General features: G+C 32.7%; 1 protein-coding gene across 1 annotated transcript in view; it reads right to left on the reverse strand.

The window, feature by feature from the left end:
* Positions 1–688: 688 nt before the first annotated feature.
* Positions 689–15,771, reverse strand: part of LOC133176968 (heme-binding protein 2-like) — a 64,377-nt gene continuing 49,294 nt past the window's right edge. Inside the window, exons 2-5 of the mRNA XM_061312038.1 lie at positions 9,084–9,240; positions 8,449–8,575; positions 8,171–8,354; positions 689–2,272 (exon numbers count right to left, since the gene is read on the reverse strand). Coding sequence (XP_061168022.1) covers positions 2,098–2,272; positions 8,171–8,354; positions 8,449–8,575; positions 9,084–9,215 — 618 coding nt within the window. The 5' untranslated portion in view covers positions 9,216–9,240 and the 3' untranslated portion in view covers positions 689–2,097. The remainder of the gene's footprint in view (positions 2,273–8,170; positions 8,355–8,448; positions 8,576–9,083; positions 9,241–15,771) is intronic.

Raw genomic sequence — 15,771 nt, forward strand, 5'->3', positions numbered from 1 at the left:
ATGAGTTGCCACAAATTACGCCATTCAACTGTCATTTTTAAAGCAAAACAGTTTGCACTATAGTTTTGACGTCAAGTACGGTATTATGACGTAACAATTGAGATATTCATGCTCATCCATGGTAGTTCATGAGAAAATGAACAGCATTCCAATTTGCAAAGTATTTGGAAATGTAAATATTTAACTATGACGTCATACGACATAGGTTCTACGTTAAGTGAAAATGTATTATGACACCTAAAATTATGCATTTTTCGCACTTTTCACTTTGTGTAATAACGTACACTCTTCTGAACACTTTTATTCCGGGATGGGAAATGGCGCATGTTGTAAAATGAAATCTAAGACAAATTAATTTTTTTTTGTTATATATGTTAATGTACAAACCTTTTCAGGACCAGTATAGCCCCCCCCCCCCAATCTTCCCCTACTTATTCTTTTTCCAGAAGAAAATTAAAAAAAAAATTAAGTCTCCTGTATAACAATTGTCATTTTTGTAAAGCTACGGCACGATTGTAAGATTACAGTACAACTGGAAAATAATTGGTCGCGAGAATTGGTTATAAAAACAACTCAAAAAATTTTCAGTGATATTTGAAAATTAATATTTTGAAATATCTCTCTGATCTAGTCACCCCCTTTCAAATTTAGTTGCAGGTTTGTTATGATTTCAAAAACACAAAATACAAAAATGATAATTTCAATTTTATTTTGATTTAAAAGATAAATCTCCATAAATCTGACAGTTAATTATAAGTTGCTCCAGTAACACAAACGCCATTCCACTTTTGCTGACATCTTCAGACATTCATAGCTGATATTTGTCGCAGACAGTATTATAAAAAAAACACGTTTACTTTTAGAATTACATGTATTCCTCACGACTGCATTCATTTTATTCGAAGTTTTCAGAGATTCGTGTGAGTAATACCAGAGGTAATTTTTGAAGAAGGGGGGAGGAGGTCCAGGGAGGAGGCGCCAAACACTCAAACATAGAGTCACACACACACATGGAGAGAAAAAAAATTATGCATATTCCCTTTCATAGGCACGGATCCAGAATTTTTTCCGGGGGGGGGGGGGGCTTCCACATCAACACATTTTTTAAATCAATTTTCCATGACTATTTTCTCCATTTTAAAGGGATCAATATTTCCTGGAAAGGGGGGCGTCCAAGGATGTTATCCTTTTTTTTTTACATAGAAATTGAGCACCTCTTAAATCCGGGGGGATCCGGAACACCCCCTCCCCCACGCCCTCTAGATCTGAGCATTACTTTCATGACTTTTTAAAGTTATCTCCATCAGATGTTCCGAAAAAGGTACGTATAGCCAAAGTTCGCTGGAATCGTCTGTTGACATCAAATTGAATCATTGCATGTTACTTGTCATATATATATTGAATTAAAGAACATCTTCTTTCATTCACTCATAAATGAAACGCTTCGTGATAGCATTATAAATTTGTAAGCCTCCGGGTGTGGGTGGCGGGCGGGGGGGGGGGGGGTGTTGTTAAGGTAAACGGATGAAAGCAAAAAAAGCGAGATTGTATCTAAGAGAGTAAATGGGTAGAGATTAACGAGTTATTTTGAACTTTTGTTTTATTCGAAATGTAGTAGACGTAAAAATAGCTATTCCAGAAAACATCTCTCTCTCTCTCTCTCTCTCTGTGCGAAAATAAAGGGGGGACCTCGGATCCCCCCTGGATCCGCTGGTATTATAAAGAGATAACTATCAGTATCAAAGATTTGGGAAGAATTCTCAAACTGCTGGAATAAATCATTATAATATTAACGAAGGGGGTGCATACACGATGGGCACTGATGGAAGTATTCACTGACCAGTTTGGAGTCGGAGATCTGAGAAATCTTTTTTCCTTTAAAAAAATCATCTTCGCTATCCTAGGGATTCTGATCCGCTACTCTCCTCATAACTTGTTTTGTGAGGGGAATAGCGTATCGGAAACCCTTAGCTAGCGAAGATGAGAAAAATCTGAATCTCACGAATTCGTTTGCATAACTGGAGGATGAAGGATTATACGATGAATGATGTGCAACACAGTGACTATCTCACAGCCAGCTATACTTCGTTGTAACTGTTACTGTCTAGCAGCCAGCCATACTTCGTTATGTCTGTTGTTAGTCTGCCAAGGACTATCGTACCCGGCTGAATAGAAGTGATCGCTGTAATACAGATTCGTGTCGTTTATCTCTTTCTTGAGTTCTGCAACCCTCGCAAGTTTCCTCCTTGGATTCGAGTATCCGCTGTAAGACCTTGAAGAAAGAATATCAGGATTTAAACACGTTATTAAACTGCTAAATGGGATAATACACCCTTAACCTATTAACTTTTCAAATTATATATGCGAGATCAATGCATTATAAAGATCAAGTTTCGTTTATTTAGATAAGTGAAATAAACGACTCTGTAATGAATTACTCGACTTTGTATGGAACATTAAAGCGTCGCACGTGCAAAAAAAGTTTTGGAATATCGAAAGCTTTCAGATTTGGTTGAACTATTACTGAATGTGCTTAATTAAAACACAAGAAAACCAATCAATGTGATTTGCTTTTCTTGTTTTAAGAGTAGTATATAAGTTCCACACTTATTTTTACAAGCGGACTATCCATGCATGCTCACTTAGTTTACTGTAATTTTTTGCAGGCAGTCATTTGTACGGAAGCGTAATAGGGCCGCAGCAGTATCTTTTATTAATTTGTTTTAACAAATTATCAATTTGTTATAATAAATTATCAATTTGTTAAAACAGATTACTAATTTGTTATAACAGATTATTAATTTGTTATAACAAATTACTAATTTGTTATAACAAATTATCAATTTGTTATAACAAATTATTAATCTGTTATAACAAATTACTAATTTGTTATAACAAATTATCAATTTGTTATAACAAATTATCAATTTGTTAAAACAGATTACTAATTTGTTATAACAGATTACTAATTTGTTATAACAACTTACTAATTTGTTATAACAAATTATCAATTTGTTATAACAAATTATCAATTTGTTATAACAAATTACTAATTTGTTATAACAAATTACTAATTTGATATAACAAATTATCAATTTGATATAACAAATTATCAATTTGTTATAACAAATTATTAATCTGTTATAACAAATTACTAATTTGTTATAACAAATTATCAATTTGTTATAACAAATTATCAATTTGTTAAAACAGATTACTAATTTGTTATAACAGATTACTAATTTGTTATAACAACTTACTAATTTGTTATAACAAATTATCAATTTGTTATAACAAATTATCAATTTGTTATAACAAATTATCAATTTGTTATAACAAATTACTAATTTGTTATAACAAATTACTAATTTGATATAACAAATTATCAATTTGATATAACAAATTATCAATTTGTTATAACAAATTACTAATTTGTTATAACAAATTATTAATTTGTTATAACAGATTAGTAATTTGTTATAACAAATTAATAATTTGATATAACAAATTAGTAATTTGATATAACAAATTAGTAATTTGTTATAACAAATTACTAATTTGATTCAAAAAATTATTATTTTTTACAAAATATGAAGGTGAATACAGATCTATGGAAGCCAGATCAGATCAGATCAGAAATCTTATTTTAAATCGGTTCTATGAACACGTTAAGCATAAGCTTTGGAGAGCTTTTGATCAATATGTTAATGTGGATTTAGATGAATTAGCAACTTAGATTAAAGCACTTTAATTTTTGTTTAATTGCAGTTTTTTTTTAAATTTTTGTTTTGTTTTGTTGTTGTTTGTTTGTTTGTTTGTTTTTTTTTTGAGTCAGTTCCTTGGAATAGATTTCTCTGTTAGACAATTAAAAGAATAGCTGCATCCCAGGGATTATGTAGAAGAAATACAGAATTTTGGATCCTTCGAGAAAAATTCGAAGTTCCGGACAATTAAATATGATTCCAACGTCGTCCATTCAAATCAACACTTTTTTTCAATGTCAACACAGGGGGCAAAAGGGGAGAAGACCTATTTTTTCCTTCTTTACACATGTGTAATATTTTGTGTGTATTGTTATAACAAATTATATTGCTTAACGATTTCTTGTAAAATATATGAGTAGTCCTATATGAGACAACCAGGATACAAATTACAAATGAATTTGAAGAAACAACTGTCAAAGTTTTCAGCCAAAAATAAGTTATGAAGGCTTTAGTGGGATTTCGAGGGCTTTTCCAAAAGGAACGTATTTTGATTATAAAAATTACATACATACATGAAAAAATTTCACAAGGTATCTAAATTCAAATTTTACGAAGTACTACCCACTCAAGAATATTGTTTATTTTCGTTTTCAGAAAAGGTTATTACAGAGTGTTTATCAATTTTTCTATGATAATTTATCTACAAATTCATTTTTTATCAATGTTGCCTTTATTGCCCCCAGCATAAATTGGGGCCAAGGAGGTTCACCAGAGGAGCAGATTCAGGTTAATGCATTAGGAACGGCGGTTTAGTTTAAAATATATTTTATTCATGATACATACACTGGATTGAACAGTAGGCATAAATCATTTGGTACATGTATAGAATGAATCGAGAAAGAGAGAGGGAGGGGGGGGGGGTAAAATGAAATAAAATAAAAGACATATTGAAAAAAAAACATATTATAATGAACATGTTGATTCAGGGTGGGAAAAATTCCCTCTCCAAACAACATGTCTTTGATAAGATATTTTTTCCTAGCATACGAACGGGGATGCAATGACCTGGTAGATGGGAGTCAAGGACGGAGCCCTGGTGGGGGAGGAGGACAAAATTCAAATGGAGCTCCTAAGAATAAGTAAATTGGAACCAAAGAATTTGATGCATTGTATCTTTATAACAACAGTGTTTGACAGTGAAAACTCTAAATGCTAAAAGATGTAAATCCAGATTAACATATTGGTTAAAAGCTGTAGCTGCAGAGCTTGTACATTTATTATTTTCACAAATCCAACTTATAAAAAGATTTCTGATCTCATCTGGCTTCCATAGATCTGTATACACTTTCACTTTATCAAAATATTAATTTGTTATAACAAATTACCAATTTGTTATAACAAATTAATAATTTGTTATAACAAATTATTAATTTGTTATATCAAATTGATAATTTGTTATATCAAATTAGTAATCTGTTATAACAAATTAGTAATCTGTTATAACAAATTAGTAATTTGTTTTAACAAATTAGTAATTTGTTTTAACAAATTAGTAATTTGTTATAACAAATTAGTAATCTGTTATAACAAATTAATAATCTGTTATAACAAATTAATAATTTGTTATAACAAATTGATAATCTGTTATAACAAATTAGTAATTTGTTATAACAAATTGATAATTTCTTATAACAAATTAGTTATCTGTTATAACAAATTAGTAATTTGTTATAACAAATTAGTAATTTGTTTTAACAAATTGATAATTTGTTATAACAAATTAGTAATCTGTTATAACAAATTAGTAATCTGTTATAACAAATTAGTAATTTGTTTTAACAAATTAGTAATTTGTTAAAACAAATTGATAATTTGTTATAACAAATTAGTAATCTGTTATAACAAATTAGTAATCTGTTATAACAAATTAGTAATTTGTTAAAACAAATTAATAAAAGATACTGCTGCGGCCCTAATACGCTTCCGTAGAAGCGTAATAGGGCCGCAGCAGTATCTTTTATTAATTTGTTTTAACAAATTACTAATTTGTTATAACAAATTATCAATTTGTTATAATAAATTATCAATTTGTTAAAACAGATTACTAATTTGTTATAACAGATTATTAATTTGTTATAACAAATTACTAATTTGTTATAACAAATTATCAATTTGTTATAACAAATTATTAATCTGTTATAACAAATTACTAATTTGTTATAACAAATTATCAATTTGTTATAACAAATTATCAATTTGTTAAAACAGATTACTAATTTGTTATAACAAATTAGTAATTTGTTATAACAAATTACTAATTTGATTTAAAAAATTATTATTTTTTACAAAATATGAAGGTGAATACAGATCTATGGAAGCCAGATCAGATCAGAAATCTTATTTTAAATCGGTTTTATGAAAACGTAAAGCATAAGCTTTGGAGAGCTTTTGATCAATATGTTAATGTGGATTTAGATGAATTAGCAACTTAGATTAAAGCACTTTAATTTTTGTTTAATTGCAGGTTTTTTGTTTTTTTTTAAATTTTTGTTTTGTTTTGTTGTTGTTTGTTTGTTTGTTTTGTTTTTTTGTTTGTTTTTTTTTTTGAGTCAGTTCCTTGGAATAGATTTCTCTGTTAGACAATTAAAAGAATAGCTGCATCCCAGGGATTATGTAGAAGAAATACAGAATGTTGGATCCTTCGAGAAAAATTCGAAGTTCCGGACAATTAAATATGATTTCAACGTCGTCCATTCAAATCAACACTTTTTTCAATGTCAACACAGGGGGCAAAAGGGGAGAAGACCTATTTTTTCCTTCTTTACACATGTGTAATATTTTGTGTGTATTGTTATAACAAATTATATTGCTTAATGATTTCTTGTAAAATATATGAGTAGTCCTATATGTGACAACCAGGATACAAATTACAAATGAATTTGAAGAAACAACTGTCAAAGTTTTCAGCCAATAATAAGTTATGAAGGCTTTAGTGAGACTTCGAGGGCTTTTCCAAAAGGCACGTATTTTGATTATAAAAATTACATACATACACGAAAAAATTTCACAAGGTATCTAAATTCAAATTTTACGAAGTACTACCCACTCAAGAATATTGTTTATTTTCGTTTTCAGAAAAGGTTATTTAATATTACAGAGTGTTTATCAATTTTTCTATGATAATTTATCTACAAATTCATTTTTTATCAATGTTGCCTTTATTGCCCCCAGCATAAATTGGGGCCAAGGAGGTTCACCAGAGGAGCAGATTCAGGTTTATGCATTAGGAAGGCGGTTTAGTTTAAAATATATTTTATTCATGATACATAAACTGGATTGAACAGTAGGCATAAATCATTTGGTACATGTATAGAATGAATCGAGAGAGAGAGGGAGGAGGGGGGGGGGATAAAATGAAATAAAATAAAAGACATATTGAAAAAAAAACATATTATAATGAATGTGTTGATTCAGGGTGGGAAAAATTCCCTCTCCAAATAACATGTCTTTGATAAGATATTTTTTTCCTAGCATACGAACGGGGATGCAATGACCTGGTAAATGGGAGTCAAGGACGGAGCCCTGGTGGGGGAGGAGGTCAAAATTCAAATAGAGCTCCTAAGAATAAGTAAATAGGAACCAAAGAATTTGATGCATTGTATCCTTATAACAATAATGTTTGACAGTGAAAACTCTAAATGCTAAAAGATGTAAATCCAGATTAACATATTGGTCAAAAGCTGTAGCTGCAGAGCTTGTACATTTATTATTTTCACAAATCCAACTTATAAAAAGATTTCTGATCTCATCTGGCTTCCATAGATCTGTATACACTTTCACTTTATCAAAATTATTAATTTGTTATAACAAATTACCAATTTGTTATAACAAATTATTAATTTGTTATAACAAATTATTAATTTGTTATATCAAATTGATAATTTGTTATATCAAATTAGTAATCTGTTATAACAAATTAGTAATCTGTTATAACAAATTAGTAATTTGTTTTAACAAATTAGTAATTTGTTTTAACAAATTGATAATTTGTTATAACAAATTAGTAATTTGTTATAACAAATTAGTTATCTGTTATAACAAATTAGTAATCTGTTATAACAAATTAGTAATCTGTTTTAACAAATTGATAATTTGTTATAACAAATTGATAATTTGTTATATCAAATTAGTAATCTGTTATAACAAATTAGTAATCTGTTATAACAAATTAGTAATCTGTTTTAACAAATTGATAATTTGTTATAACAAATTAGTAATTTGTTATAACAAATTAGTAATCTGTTATAACAAATTAGTAATTTGTTAAAACAAATTAATAAAAGATACTGCTGCGGCCCTAATACGCTTCCGTACATTTGATCTCCATCGTAGGATATTATATTTTAAAAAGAGCACCATGCAAAATAGGAAATATCATTGTAACATGTACTATGAACTATACTCACTTGACATAGACATTAAATGCAGGGAGCCTAGTGATGTATACTGTAGGGTCGGCAGGGTAAGGGGGGTAAGGTTGTTTGCTATGTGGGATCATAAAAAGCATCTCCAAAACAGTTTCTTGGTTGTTTATTCCCACGCCACGAGTGTGTATGTTCAACACAGGAACAGTCATTGGAATCTTCAAACCTACAGAAAGACAAAATTATAATTAACATCCATGACTGAAATAAATAAAGGTTTCTGTGCTTTAGATCAATAAACAGACAAGTATGAATTATACCTTCAGTATTATTGCCGGAAATGTAGGAAAACAGTTTCCAGAACATCTTTGGGTTTCTCTGGTTAGTCCGTGTAACATCCCGTGTACCTACCCATTGAGAAGGTTCGTATCTCCTTAATTCGTATCCCTGGTGAGCACAAATGAAAAAAAATCATTACTATGTATCATCTAGTCCGTGGGTTTGTTGACTGGTGATTGTTCTGTTTTTATAACATATTCTCTTTTTTATGCATTATTAGTCCCCTACCACTGAAACTGGAGGGGACTAAAGGTTTCCTCTTTATCCAGTCTGTCCCTTTATCAGCGTGTCTGTCCCATGCTCGCAGATATTGAACTGATTTTTGGGTCTACCTTGATGAGTTACAGATCGTTTGCATTTCTTTCCTCTTTTATAAATGATTTTTGTTGGAATTACAGTCTTTTTGATTTTATGGGAAAACAGATTACACCTGCAATTAGGGCTGGGCACTAGCATTGCTTTTACAATATACCCTTGTCTTATAATGACTACATAATTCATGCATGCTTCTATATACTTACGTCTCACATTACTACGTGTAAAAAAGGGCAAAAAGGTTACTCAACACTTATATAAGTATTTGAATCATTGAAGAAATGACCACTTGAATACTCACTTTAAATGTATTTATCACGGTATACCTAGGGCAGTCTAAGTCTCGACAGAATGATGGATTGCTGGGCGCTTGAGTAGTAGTGGTCGAGACAGTGATAAGAAGGACTGTTGATATCACAGCTGGTCGAAGCATTGTATAAATTATGTATTCAGGTGATCTACAAAGATATAAAAGAAAATGTTTCAACCCATTGCATTTCTTGTTATAATGTATTTGTGGCGCACTCGGTTGTAGAGGCTGTTTCGGAGAAATTGATATCATAGGACATGAGGATGCTTGACAAATTGTTATCATTTAATTCCAACTAACTAAATATCGAACTTTTATGCAAATCTTACCGTAGTTTATAATAAAGAGTAGACATGGTAAACATGGTAATGACAAAGTCGAGGCTTGTCGAAAAATGACCTCGGTCATAATTTGACGTCGAAAAATGACCCTTTTGCCTGAATAAAAAAGTGGCATCACTCTTAAAATCTGCATACCCTACGGGAAGAAAAGTGACCCCGTAGAATAATGACCCAATCTTAATTTTGTTAGGGATATTCATATAGATTTCTTTTTGGTTAAGAAGATGAAGATATGTTGGTCTCATTAAATCTTTCGGATAAAATGATCTGTCTTTTATGTAAATTAACCACATTAATCGACAACGAGAGAGAGAGAGAGAGAGAATAGGTTTATAATGTCTAGCGGTCAATCAAGTTGCATTTGAGTGCATGTACTTTTAAGTCAGTGATTTTAACAGTGTACATACATGTAATTTTCAGACATATGGCAAAAAATCTTATAATTTGAATAAGGAGAATTGTATCAGGTTTAATATACTTTTGGTACATTTTCCTTAAAACTGAAAGAACAATCATTAATTAACTATCCATTGTATATGGCAAACAAAAGTGGAGATAAAAGCAAATTTAACCTAAACTACGAGTAGAACTTCCATGAAACCCCAGAAACCGCAAAGGAATGTAGTCAATTAAAAAACTTGATCTGACATGCAGATATCCATATCTCGAGTCCAGGAATCGACATTAACGGTTGTCCGATTGCCCGGGACAAGTAAATTCTTAGTTCGGGCAAGTGAAACTGTCGATGTACTTGTCCGATCGGGCAAGTGAATTTTTCTCACAGAAATGTACATATTTGTTTTGTTTACATTGATTTATAAATGAAACAATGAATTGAACACTTGATTTCCGCCAGATACCCGACTGACATTGGTTTCTAGATTATACTGTCCATTAAAAAATCGGGCTCGTTATTCTGTTTTCTTTCGTGGTAAATACCTTCTAGTGGCTCTACGTCTAACAACTTTTGTTAATATTTATTAGGAAATTAGATTATTCACTCACAGAATATAAGTAACACGATGTATCCCGAGCAAGATATGTATATCTTCCTTTACCGTTGCATCACAGATCACGATTCACAAAAAGATCCTTCCGAAAATAATTTTTAAAAATATGAATTTTATTAAAAGTAAACGGAGGATTATTGTTGCATGGCAGTGAGTGTTAACAGGTTAAATGACAAGGACAGTGGTACACTTTTATGTACAAACGCAACATCGAAATTTTTTCATGAAGCTCAACTTGCTGTTGCTTGACAGTAGTGTATTTCGTCACATTTTTTCTATATCATTATTTCAGTAATAAATAATAATTTTCTTTCCTAATTTTGGGCAACCAAGTTTTGCATTCGGGCAAGTCAAAGTTTGATTCACTTGCCGAAGGGCAAGTGAATCTAAAAGTTAATGTCTATCCCTGGACTCGACACCAAAGTGCGATTGATCCATGCTTTAGACATGTACCATTTATGATTTTCTGGACTATGGCATGTCAAATGTTGCAATATTCGATCTTTTTCAATTTGTATTGTATAACTTTCCATTTGTATTGTATAATTTTTATTTGTATTGTATAATTTTCCATTTGTATTGTATAATTTTTATTTGTATTCTATAATATTCCATTTGGATTCTATAATTTTCCATTTGGATTGTATAATGTTTATTGGTATTCTATATTTTACATTTGTATTGTAAAAAAAATCATTTGTATTGTATAATTTTCCGTTTGTATTCTATATTTTCCATTTGCATTGTATAATATCTTATTTGTATGCGATAATTTCTTATCTGTTTGCGATAATTTTTCATTTATATTGTATCCGAAGATTGTTTATTTATTTCGTTACGAAGGATGTCATTGGTCATTAGTCTGTATAAAGGTCTCAGGACAAACTTAGTCTGGTACCCTTTCCACAATTCCTGGAAGGTAGAGTCTATTACTTAACCAGTCAAGCAGTTCGGGAAAATTAATTCCGGTATGGTTTCAGTTTTATATTACGTAGCTGAGTACATCGATCCCGAAGTTAGTTTAGCGGCGGGAGATGATTAGCAAGAACTGAAAATGAAACGGAAGTAGAAACGAAGAGGTCACAAAGAAAAATACACCGAAAGATTGATGCTACATCGAATAGCTGTGTTATGTGCATTGTATAAGAAAAAAGAAGCGGACTGGCGGCCGGAGGGTGAGGTGTATTTTTATGGTTTATGTTAGAAACCCCACTAGAAAACGTAGGCCTAGTATAATCAACATCTACCCCTCTCATTTTTCAATAAAGTAAGCACCCCACACTCTTACACAGCTCCTTATTTTCTTTAGAATTTAGTGAATTTATTCAAAAGTGTGTATATATATATTATAAATGTATAGAAGTTTGAAGACTTTCAGTGCGAGAGTAGGGGAATTATTTTGTCATTTTCGAACGTACAATGTCTTGTATATTTTTAATATGTTGACGGTGCGACCATAAGGGTGAGCGCAGATACCTATATTCAGTTTTAATTTAGATCGGGCTCTTCAAAGTTATCGAACTGCACGAGACTTTTAGTACGTCTAGACTCTGAAGTCACACTCGCATAACGTCGCTTGTAAGTAGCATTACCAAAACAAAGTCTGAACAGGGCTTATTTTAATAAAGAAGTTTTAATCTACTATTTGTCTGCTATACATCCATCAAATCAACGTGGATGTATATTTTTTTTGGAACTTCTTGTTACCGCGAGAACGTTGTTTGCGGGGAGAAGCAATTCGCGAAGTATTATGGGACCACAGGTAACTGAGGAAAAAAATTCATTTGGATCAATTTGCAAAGTCCAAATTTTTTCTTTGCCCAGGCATTGCTTTTAGAGCTCCCAGTGACGAGCGGCGCTTCGCACCGCTCACTGCGCTCGCTAATATCTATACTTTTTCATATGTTAATTTAATATTATAACTGGAAAGGATTGACAGGGAATCAAACTTGGACTCCTGCATAGCTTGTAAGCTGCTCTAATCCACCCATGCCGACATCCCGGTCAGCACAATCCAAACCACTAAGTGTATCTCATTCTGGTCACCAGCAATTGGACCTGCCTGAGCTTCTTGTATCTGATCACCAGCAATTGAACTTGCCTATCTGCCATTTTCATCTAGGTTTGTTAACGTCGAAGAAAGTATGAAGTGTACTTAAACTAAACTTATGATCTGGTATTTTCAATAAGATTTTTTTTTAAATTGAATGAGGAAGTTATTGATATTTTGAAGTTATTTTGAGCAGCATATTTCAATCCATTTATTGTGAATAAAAAAGATTTCTTTTAGTTGGAAATGATGTAGTTTACTCAATGGTGTGTAGACTGTCAACATGTGAAACCTACATAGTCTCCTCTGTTAAAGATCACTAATGGTGGATAAACAATGAGTGATGCAGACTGTTCACCAAAAGGGAGTTTTGACACCTGTATGCCTATATTTCTACCAATCACCCTGTTATCTTTTTTTGTCATGTTCTTTGGACAGGTAAAATAACAAGGTAATTGTTGAAAATAATTTTAATATGTAATAAAAATAGAATATATATAAACTACATACACAGCATCAATACCCCTTCCTCCTTTTGCACAGTGGCACAGGTGAGCTTTTTTGATCCAAATTTGTCCATTGCATGTGCAATCTAATTAAAATTAGATCCTTTGATCTGCTCACATATGATCCCTACACACTTTGTGTAGCGATCGTATGTGAGCTGATCAAAGGATTTAATTTCAATTAGATTGTAGCATGTAGTCATTTACATCATTGATTTTTAGGTCACCTGAGTCACTCAGGTGACCTATTGCTATCCGTTCTCGTCCGTCGGCGTGCGTCGTGCGTTAACATTTGAACATTTTTAGCTTCTTCTCTGAAACTGCTTAACCAATTTCAACCAAATTTGGCATATAGCATCTATGGGTGAAGGGAAACAAAAATTGTGAATTTCATGGTCCCTGCCCCCCTGGGGCCTGAGGGGTGGGGCTAAAACCACCAAAAATAATGTAATCTTTAAAAATCTTCTTCTTTACTCCTGGACATCAAGCAGTCAAACTGTTGGCAACATTGTAATAAGCATTGAGCCCTCTACCAAAATTGTGAAATTCATGGCCCCAGGGTCAGGGGTTCTGGCCCCAGGGTGGGGCTATATAGATCATATAGTGAAAGTGCATTATTTCTTTGAAAATCTTCTTCTCTGCTCCTGGGTATTAAATAAGGTAATTAAGTACATAGTTATGAAGAGCAAGAGTGCCTCTTTCAAAATTGTGAATTTCATGGCCCCAGGGTCAGGGGTTCTGGTGTTAGGGCGGGGCTCTATAGATTATATAGTGAAAATGGATTTATTCTTTGAAAATCTTCTTCTCTGCTCCTGGGTATTAAATAAGGTAACTAAGTACATAGTTATGATGAGGAAGAGTGCCTCTTCCAAAATTGTGAAATTCATGGCCCCAGGGTCAGGGGTTCTGGCCCCAGGTTGGGGCTATATTGATCATATAGTGAAAGTGCATTATTTCTTTGAAAATCTTCTTCTCTGCTCCTGGGTATTATTTAAACAAACTAAGTGCATGGTTATGATGCATAAGGATGCCTTTTCAAAATTGTGAAATTCATGGCCCCAGGGTCAGGGGTTCTGGTGTTAGGGCGGGGCTCTATTGATTATATAGTGAAAATGCATTAATTCTTTGAAAATCTTCTTCTCTGCTCCTGGGTATTAAATAAAGTAACTAAGTACATAGTTATGATGAGGAAGAGTGCCTCTTTCAAAATTGTGAAATTCATGGCCCCAGGGTCAGGGGTTCTGGTGTTAGGGCGGGGCTCTATAGATTATATAGTGAAAATGCATTAATTCTTTGAAAATCTTCTTCTCTGCCCCTGGGTATTAAGTAAAGTAACTAAGTACATAGTTATGATGAGCAAGAGTGCCTCTTCCAAAATTGTGAATGTCATGGCCCCAGGGTCAGGGGTTCTGGTGTTAGGGCGGGGCTCTATCAACTATCTAAAGAAAATGCATTAATTCTTTGAAAATCTTCTTCTCTGCTCCTGGGTATTAAATTAAGTAACTAAGTACATAGTTATGATGAGCAAGAGAGCCTCTTCCAAAATTGTGAAATTCATGGCCCCAGGGTCAGGGGTTCTGGTGTTAGGGCGGGGCTCTATCGATTAAATAGTGAAAATGCATTAATTCTTTGAAAATCTTCTTCTCTGTTCTGGGCATTAAGGTGATAAACTAAGTACATAGTTATGATGAGGAGGTGGGCCCCTTCCAGAATTGTGAAAGCCATGGCCCCTGGGTCAGGGGTTCTGGTGTTAGGGCAGGGCTCTATTGATTATATAGTGAAAATGCATTAATTCTTTGAAAATCTTCTTCTCTGCTCCTGGGTATTATTTAAACAAACTAAGTGCATGGTTATGATGCATAAGGATGCCTTTTCAAAATTGTGAAATTCATGGCCCCAGGGTCAGGGGTTCTGGTGTTAGGGTGGGGCTCTATTGATTATATAGTGAAAATGCATTGATTCTTTGAAAATCTTCTTCTCTGCTACTGGAGATTATTTGAACAAACTAAGTGCATGGTTATGATGCATAAGGATGCCTTTTTAAAAATTGTGAATTTCATGGCCCCAGGGTCAGGGGTTCCGGTGTTAGGGCGGGGCTCTATTGATTATATAGTAAAAATGCATTGATTCTATGAAAATCTTCTTCTTTGCTACTGGAGATTATTTAAACAAACTAAGTGCATGATTATGATGGGCAAGGATGCCTCTTCCAAAATTTTTAAATACATGGCCTCAGTTTTTGGGGTTCTTGAGGAGGGGGGGGGGGAGGGGGGCTCTATTGATTATATAGTGAAAATGCATTAATTCTATTAATTAATCATTAACTAATCCTGTATGCTCCCTAGTGTTGAGCTGATAAATAAATTGCTTAGCTATGATGAAGATGGGAGCTTCGAACAGAATTTTTAAATCTTGTGGTCCTAGGGTCAGGGGTTCTGGCATAACGAGGAGGGGGGGGGGGGCTTTTGATAATATAGTGGAAAAGTGTTAATTCTTTCAAGTCCATTGTTATGATGATGAGGGTAACTCTTCCAAATTTGTAAATTTCTTGACCTTTGGTCTTGGGTTCTGGTGTTAGGGTAAGTCTTTTTGAATCTGTAGTGAAAATGCATTGTACCTGTGAAATTCTTCTCTGCTTCTGGGCATATCGAAAGCAAACTGAGTAAAAGTTTAAATGATATAAGTAAGCGTATTTCTACCAGATTTTTGAACATCTGGACAATTCGTCTAAGCATTCTGGTCCTGGGCAGGGCTCTATTAATTTGTATTCTA

Source organism: Saccostrea echinata, unplaced genomic scaffold, assembly GCF_033153115.1.
Source record: "Saccostrea echinata isolate AGI-Se365-2 ecotype Australia unplaced genomic scaffold, CSIRO_AGI_Sech_v1 ptg000086l, whole genome shotgun sequence".
NCBI lineage: Eukaryota > Metazoa > Mollusca > Bivalvia > Ostreida > Ostreidae > Saccostrea > Saccostrea echinata.